The 7,582-nt window shown below is 52.7% G+C and overlaps 1 protein-coding gene and 1 pseudogene across 1 annotated transcript; one reads left to right on the top strand and one right to left on the bottom strand.

Annotated features, from left to right (window-relative positions):
• Positions 1-2,194: 2,194 nt before the first annotated feature.
• Positions 2,195-3,987, bottom strand: LOC125534953 (annotated as a pseudogene).
• Positions 3,988-5,015: 1,028 nt separating this feature from the next.
• On the top strand, positions 5,016-6,659 carry LOC125534955 (cytochrome P450 89A2-like). The gene has a single exon (XM_048698014.1). The coding sequence runs from the start codon at positions 5,088-5,090 to the stop codon at positions 6,516-6,518; it is 1,431 nt and encodes a 476-aa protein (XP_048553971.1). The 5' UTR covers positions 5,016-5,087; the 3' UTR covers positions 6,519-6,659.
• The last annotated feature ends 923 nt before the right edge of the window (positions 6,660-7,582 follow it).

Here is a 7,582-nt window from a genome sequence, read left to right as displayed (position 1 = left end):
TTCCATCTTCTCCCCCTCAATTCTTTTCAATTTTTCTTTCAAGTACTCGTTTTCTCTTTCAACTAAATTTAACCTCTCGACAATAGGGTCGGTTGGAATTTCCGGTTCACATACCTCCTAGAAAAAATATCTATGTCAACTTGATGGTCATAATTTGTCATAAACACGAAATGCAACTAGTTTTAAAAGAGAATATATATACCACATCCGAATCATAACAAGGACGAGGGCCGACGGGGACGGATATCAAAACCATGGCACTATATGTATAACAAACAACGTACGGGTAAGATAATTATACGAGTAACTATATATCCAAATCACACAAACATCAATTTTTATATAAAATTTCATGAACAAGAGGCTCACCACAAGGTGGTGCCGGCAACGGGACGGTGCGGGCGATCGACGGTGGTTACGACGGAGATTTAGAAGGCACTAAGTAAACCACACCTACATATGCAAACTAAGTGTTATTTTTGACCTCAAATTGCATATAAATCAAATACTAGCACATATATATATATATATTTCCTCCCAAATTACTAAACTCACAAATTAATCACTATATAAAGCATTGCAAGAGCTAATCTAGCAATGAGAGATGAAAGGACAAAGTTGCTAACCTTTGTGATCATTTGAATGGATGGGGGCCTTCAAATCTTGACAAATTTTGGGCAAAATGTGTGATGAGCTCGAGAGGAAGAGGGGAAGAACAGAGAGGAGAGGGGAAAGGGGAAGAACAGAACGAGCTCGGGTGGACGAAGGGTTTATGTAGGACGACCTTTAGTACCGGTTCGTGCCAAGAACCGGTACTAAAGGGGCTGGAGGGGCCCCAGTCTGACAACATCCTGCCACCACTCTCATTAGTACCGGCTCGTGGCACGAACCGGTGCTAAAGGTTCGCCACGAACCGGTACTAATGAGAGCGGCCCGGCTAGCCGTTGGAACCGGCACTAATGTATACATTAGTGCCGGCTCAAATACAAACCGGCACTAATGTGCTTCACGTTTGACCCTTCTTCTACTAGTGATACGACAGGATTCCACAGAGGGTTAGAAGGTCGATGAGGGTCTCGGAGGCCCTCGACAACAACAACTGGGTGGCGAGCATTGGCCCGAAGCTCTCGGTGGATGCGCTGCTTCAGTTCTTGCGGCTGTGGTCTAAACTAGACGAGGTGCAGCTCAACAAGGAAGTTGAAGACACTGTGCGTGGAGTTGGGAGAGCAACGGGCAATTCTCGGCGCGTTCGGCTTATGCTGCGAGGTTCTTGGGTCTTCTAGTGTCACTGGAGGCAGAGTTTACATGGGGCTCTCGGGCACCGCTTCACTGTCGCTTCTTCACGTGGCTAGCCTTAAAGAACAGGTGCTGGACCTCGGATCGGTTGGCTAGGCGTGGGTTACCTCACCAAGACGCCTGCCCGCTATGCAGCCAAGAGGAAGAAACCATCCATCACCTCCTACTTGGTTGTGTGTTCGCAAGACAAATCTGGCATTGGTTGGGGTTGATCACCGGTAGACCTGGCCTTGAGCCACTGATTGGTGAGGAGCTAAGTACTTGGTGTCTCCGACAGGATTCGGCTGGGCACAACAGGAAAGCAATGAGAGCCAAGTGCCTATTGGTAATGTGGTTGAGTTTGAAACATAGGAATGACATTGTGTTCAACGGAGCAACGCCTTCCCTCTCGAGAGTGCGGCAGAGAATTATGGAGGAGGCCACGTTATGGGAGAAGGCAGGGCTGCTCAAGGATGGCACCGATGGAGTACAAGGTGAAGTAGAGGTAGCACGGTGGGAGGACGAGACATAGGGTGTAGTGAGCCTTGAGTCGGTGGTGTCAGAAAATCCGGCATGTAAATATTACATGTAAATATGACTTTAGGGAGTCTTTCCCCTTCCTCCTTTAATGAATGATACACATGCTTGTGCGTATTCGAGAAAAAAAAAAGACTGGATTCGATTCGATTGGCAACAAAAGAAAGAAAAGACTAGTACATGTGCGGGAGTCGCTGGAGCCAGCAGCACGACCAGCTCAAACCCTTTGGTTTTGGTGGGCGCTTATGTATCTCTGTGAGTCCACATAAGCATACTATATACTAAATCAGCGACAAGTAATATGGAATGGAGGGAGTAGCAGTTTTGTGCACTGATTAGACATCCACACGTATACTAAAGTTGTGTAATTTATTTATGGAGATACATATACATTTAAATACATACAAGCAAAAGAAAATGGCCTGTGCACACTAAATTGGTCACCTGATGCTTTAACCGGGCATGGGCGCGTTATCATTTTGCTGATTCAAAACGAGGAGGAGCCACCAGCCTCTGCATCATCATCAGGTGATGCACGAATTTTGGTGATATTGACTTGTAGCGGGATGCTTTGCTCGTTGTGGATCTAGTCAAGGGGGTCGATCTCACCCTTGGCCTTGGTGAGCTTCTGGTAGTTACCCATGAAATATTTCGGCCCCCAGTTGGTGCCGAGATCCAGGTCCCTGCAGTTGAAGTAGGCCTCCCTTGGGTTGGAGCTCACGTACGGCGCCATGAACGCGTACACGTCCTTGATCCAGTTGGTCTGCATGCTCCCATTTTGGGAAGCAACCGACCAGTAGTTGTAGAACTGGATGCTGTACAGCACACCGGCGCGGTGCGGGAACGGCGTCGCCGACTCCGGCACATCGCTCATAAACCCACCGTAGGGGTCTAGGATTGCGCGTGCGTCATGTGCCTCAGGCTGTGCAAGCTTGTGGAAGATACCGGCCCACACATCCCGGGGAATGGGCTTCCCCTCCCGGACGTAGTCGGTCGTCGCCTTGAAGCCGTGGCTGGAGAAGAACGTGGAGGTGTTCCGCTTCAGTAGGTCCTCCACGGACGAGCCGTTGCCGAGGTAGATGTAGGGTGCAGACTGAAGCCAGGTCATCTCCCGGCAGTCGGAGCGGTTGAACCTCAGCTCTGGGAAGTTGTCGTTCATCACCGGTACTCCGGTAGGAGCGCTTCACACCTGCTGAGGAACAAGCCCTGGAAGTCTGCTCTCTTGTTCTTTATGAGCACCCTGATGACCATGTCATTCGGTAGGGTGGGCGCGACCTGCTGCCACTTGGTGACCACATCCACCGCGCCCTGACCGACGGGCACAGAGACGTTGAACACCGTTACGGTCGGTGGGACTGGCACGAGGGTCACCTGCCACTTCACAACGACGCCGAAGCTCCCGCCGCCACTGCCTCGGATGGCCCAGGAGACGTCCTCTCCCATGGTTGTTTTGTTTAGGAGCCTGCCCTTGGCATCCACCAGTTCGGCATCGATGATGTTGTCGATGGACAACCCGTACTTGCGCATCATCATGCCGAAGCCGCCGCTGCTGAAATGGCCTCCTATGCCAACGGTCGGGCACACGCCGGCCGGGAACCCCAGCACGTTGCTGGCATTCCCAATCTTGTAGTAGAGCTCGCCGAGCGTCGCGCCGGACTCCACCCATGCAGTCTTCGCATGCGTGTCGACCCACACGTTGCGGAGCTTTGAGAGGTCGAGCATGGCGAAGTCGCTGGCGTTCACGGACCGGTACGACAGGCCCTCGTAGTCGTGCCTGCCGCTGCGCACGCGAATGGACATATTGTTTCGGCTGCCGCAGCGCACGGCAGCCTGCACGTGTGGGGTGTTGGTCGGCATGACAATGTGGAGCGGCCTCACGGTGGTATTCACCAAGAGCTTTTGGGTTCCTGATGGAGGCGTTGAGCAGCGGCATGAAGAAATGGGAGCTCTGCGTGAACGCCGGGACCTTGTTGTCCGAGAGGCATTGGAGGAAGCCAACGGAGGAAGGCTGGGAAGAAGAAGAGATCACGGAGTAGAAGCACAACAAGCTGAAGAAGCAGGTAAAGGTGAGCAGCACCGGCACTAATAGGTTGAAGCTTCTGGCCATGGCCGTCCTTGCTAGTTGCAGTGTGAGTGTTGCATGTCACTAGCGGTTGTGGCGCGCCATGCCTGAGTGTTAACTCAGTGGTGCCCGGTGGGAGACGCCCTTTTCTCTTTCCTATTTTGTATTAATGTATGCACCTATTTTGATTTGCATTTTCTGATGTGTGTAACACCGTTGCATGAAATTAGCTTAGTGCAACTAACTGGTAGGTGTTGCGCTGACAATTTACTCATTTGAGACCCAGTAGAATTTAACATCGAATCGTTAATAGCTAAGCAAAATATGCAGGCATACAAAGATGATTACCATAAGAAAAACCACTAGAAAATATTCTGGAAAGATAGTTCCCCATCAAATAAAACACGACAATGTGCCACACTTCGGCCTTCTTGTCCGTCTCCCCAGCACAGCGCCCCGAGAGGACGACAATGAAGATGACACAGATTGCTTGGTCTCCTTGTCCGTATCCTCGGCTCCATATGCCGAGGCAGACTGCTCGACCTCGTTCGTCCCTTCGATGCCGCACACGACGGTGCCATCACATAACGGGTTACTGCGCACAATTAAGAATGTACTTCACGTGTGTGATAGAGACAAGCAGCCATATGACGCAGTACCGGCCCGGACGTCCTGCACCTGGAGGAGAGGAGGGCGTGGTGCTCAAAAGAGGCAATTCCATGGCAGCGTGGTGTTTCATGCAAACGAGGAAGACAAGAGCTGTCGAAAGAGGATGAGTGGACGAGGGGATTCGTGGGGATAAAGAAGATATGGATAAGGTTGGGGATGAGGGGTTGCGCACGACCCACCTAGCAGATGACCTGGCGCGCGTGGCGAAACAAGAATTTGGATCATAATTAACGGGTTTGCTATTTTAAATCTAGATGTGAAATATTATCTCACATCTAACTTCCTCATTCTTAGGGACAAAAAAAATTCATGGGAGACTTTAAAAAAAATCAAGGATGAAAGAGTTAGATGTGAGAGAGAGTTAGATGTGAGATAATACCTCACATCTAGATATGACATAGACAGACCCATTAATTAAACACACGCATGCCACCATTGCAGCTGCTGTGGGCAACATCTACCTATCTGTCTATATAAACCCAGCAACATCTCAGCCAATATCCAAGGGTAGGTGTAGGCAGGCACATAGAGATACATACATGCCATGGAATTCATGCTAGCTGTGTTGCTCCTTTCTCTTGTGTTGTGCATCAGCGCAGTTGCCGTCTTCCGGCGTCGTGCTTGGGCTTGGGCCGTCCATAACGGTCAACAGCCGATCATCGAGATCAGCGACCGTGCCGTCGCCCGCCGAGCGCTCATGGACCACGCTGATGCCTTCTGCAACCGACCGTTGAACCTATTCCCCGTGGCCCTCGTCAGCGGGCGTCGCCGCAGTCACAGCGACAACCTCACGTCCGTGCCCTACGGCCCGCGTTGGCGCGCTCTCCGGTGCACCCTCAACGCCGCGGTCCTCCACCCGTCACGTCTTGGACACACGGACCCGCTGCGCCTCGAGGCCATGGATGCCCTCATTGCTGACCTCCGAGTCCGGTGCGGCGGCGAGATTGTCGTCCGCGACATCCTCAACGCCGCCGTGTTTCCGCTGGTGGCTCGCATGTGCTTCGGTAGCGGCATGGACGAGGGTCACGTACGCGCCATGCGTGACTTGCTCCAGGCCTTTGTGCTGGCCGTTGATGGCAGCAAGGATTTTGCGAGCTCCAAGACGGCGAAGCTGCTGCACTGGAGGCGGTGGCGCCGGTTCCTCGCCTTCCGAGGCAAGCAGGCTGAGCTTTTCCTCCCTCTGGTCAACGCAAGACGAAACGCTAACCGTCATCTCAAGCTCAGCGGTGGCCTGCCGGCATATCTAGACCACCTCCTCGACGCCCGCGTCCCCGTCGACGACGACACAGCCGACGGCAAGGCCCTGCGCCTTCTCACAGATGACGAGCTGGTGAGCCTTCTCTCGGAGTTCCTCGGTGCTGGGCCAGGGACCGTGGTGTCCAGCATGGAGTGGACCCTCGCCCACCTCGTGCTCCAGCCGGAGGTCCAGAACAGCATTCGACGCGAGGTCGACGCCGTGGAGGGCGCACTATCCGAGGCACGCGTCCGGCAGATGAAGTACATGCGCGCCGTCGTGCTCGAGAGCCTTCGGCTCCACCCGCCGATTCCGGTGTTGCTGCGCGACGTGCCTGATCAGGCAGTCGCCGGAATCCTGGGATGCGCCATCGCCGCCGTGCCTACCGAGGGTATGCGGGCGCACTTCAACCTGGGAGAGATCGGCAGGGACAAGAATGCGTGGACGGAACCCGACGCGTTCCATCCGGAGCGCTTCCTCGCTGGGGGCGAGGGGGAGGGCGTGGGCTTGGTGCCGGGGCCCAAGGAGATCAAGATGATGCCGTTCGGCGCTGGGCGGAGGGCGTGCCCGGGAGGAGGGCTCGCCACCATGCATGTCAAAAGCTTCGTCGCCGCGCTCGTACGTGAGTTCGAGTGGGCGCCGCCGGCCGGGGGAGGCGTCGACCTCACGGAGCTGGATGGATTCTTCAAGGTGATGAAGAGGCCGCTACCGGCGCGCGTGACGCGGCGGATCCCAAAGTAGCCTGAACGCCTGCACCATGCAGGACGTAGTACGAATAAGATCGAACCCATAAATTGGCTGTGTATTAGTTCCCTCCTTCCTGTGTTATAGTCACTCATATAGATTTGGTGCGTACGTGCTCCCTATGTTCGTTGGATTGTACTCCCTCTGTTCATAAATATAACATGTTTTGGAGATTTTAATATAAACAAGACTACATACAGTTTGAAATTAGTGAAGAAACACAACATAGTAGCACTACTGGAAAATTCGTTGTTACCGAGTTCTTTGCTCTTTGCCGAGTACTAGAACATGGGATTGCGGTAAAAGGCAAGTAAGCCGAGTGTAGCTCTTGGCAAACAGTAGGATACGGCACATGGGAAGCTCTACCAAGCCCCGCCCGGTGCATACTCGGCAAACATAAAGGAACTCGGCTTATGCACAGTATGCCGAGAGCCCTGTGGAAGGCACCCGGCAAATAGCAGCCAGGTGGCAAGGCCGTTTGCAGTTGACGGACCCGAGACCCTGATGAAAGTTGCTCGGCAATCTATGAGGTATTTAAACCGGCCAACCCTAGCCGTTGCTCCCATTGTATTCTCGAGCGGGGGCTAGGCTAGAGTTCGATGAATTTATGAAAGAGAGTGCCCTTTGTGTGTTCTGGGGTCACTTACAACATTGAACAGTAGAAAGGGCCAACAAGGACCCGTATGGGAGGCGAAGGATGGGTTCAGTTCATTACACAGAACGGTCTAACCGGTGGAGAGATGATATGTTTTTCCTTGACAGGACCAGTTCCCACAATGCATGATGTCTATCTCGCCGATTCGAACGAGGATTACCCATTTCATTCTTACATCTTCAACAGAAGAATCAAGCTCGGCGATGATGAGGCTGGTCGCCTACTTGACATACTACCGCCAAAAAATATCTGCATTGGGGTGCCATTTGTGACTGGCCTAACGAACACAAATCTTATGACCAAACACATGATGGTATGTTCTCTTACGTTATATCCATCTAGGTGATTCATGGTGTTCCTTCACCCGGCCATATTTAGGTGGTGGTGGGCAGCTCACGAGTTCTTG

Source organism: Triticum urartu, chromosome 2, assembly GCF_003073215.2.
Source record: "Triticum urartu cultivar G1812 chromosome 2, Tu2.1, whole genome shotgun sequence".
Taxonomy (NCBI): domain Eukaryota; kingdom Viridiplantae; phylum Streptophyta; class Magnoliopsida; order Poales; family Poaceae; genus Triticum; species Triticum urartu.
This window is presented reverse-complemented; position numbering and strand designations above follow the sequence as displayed.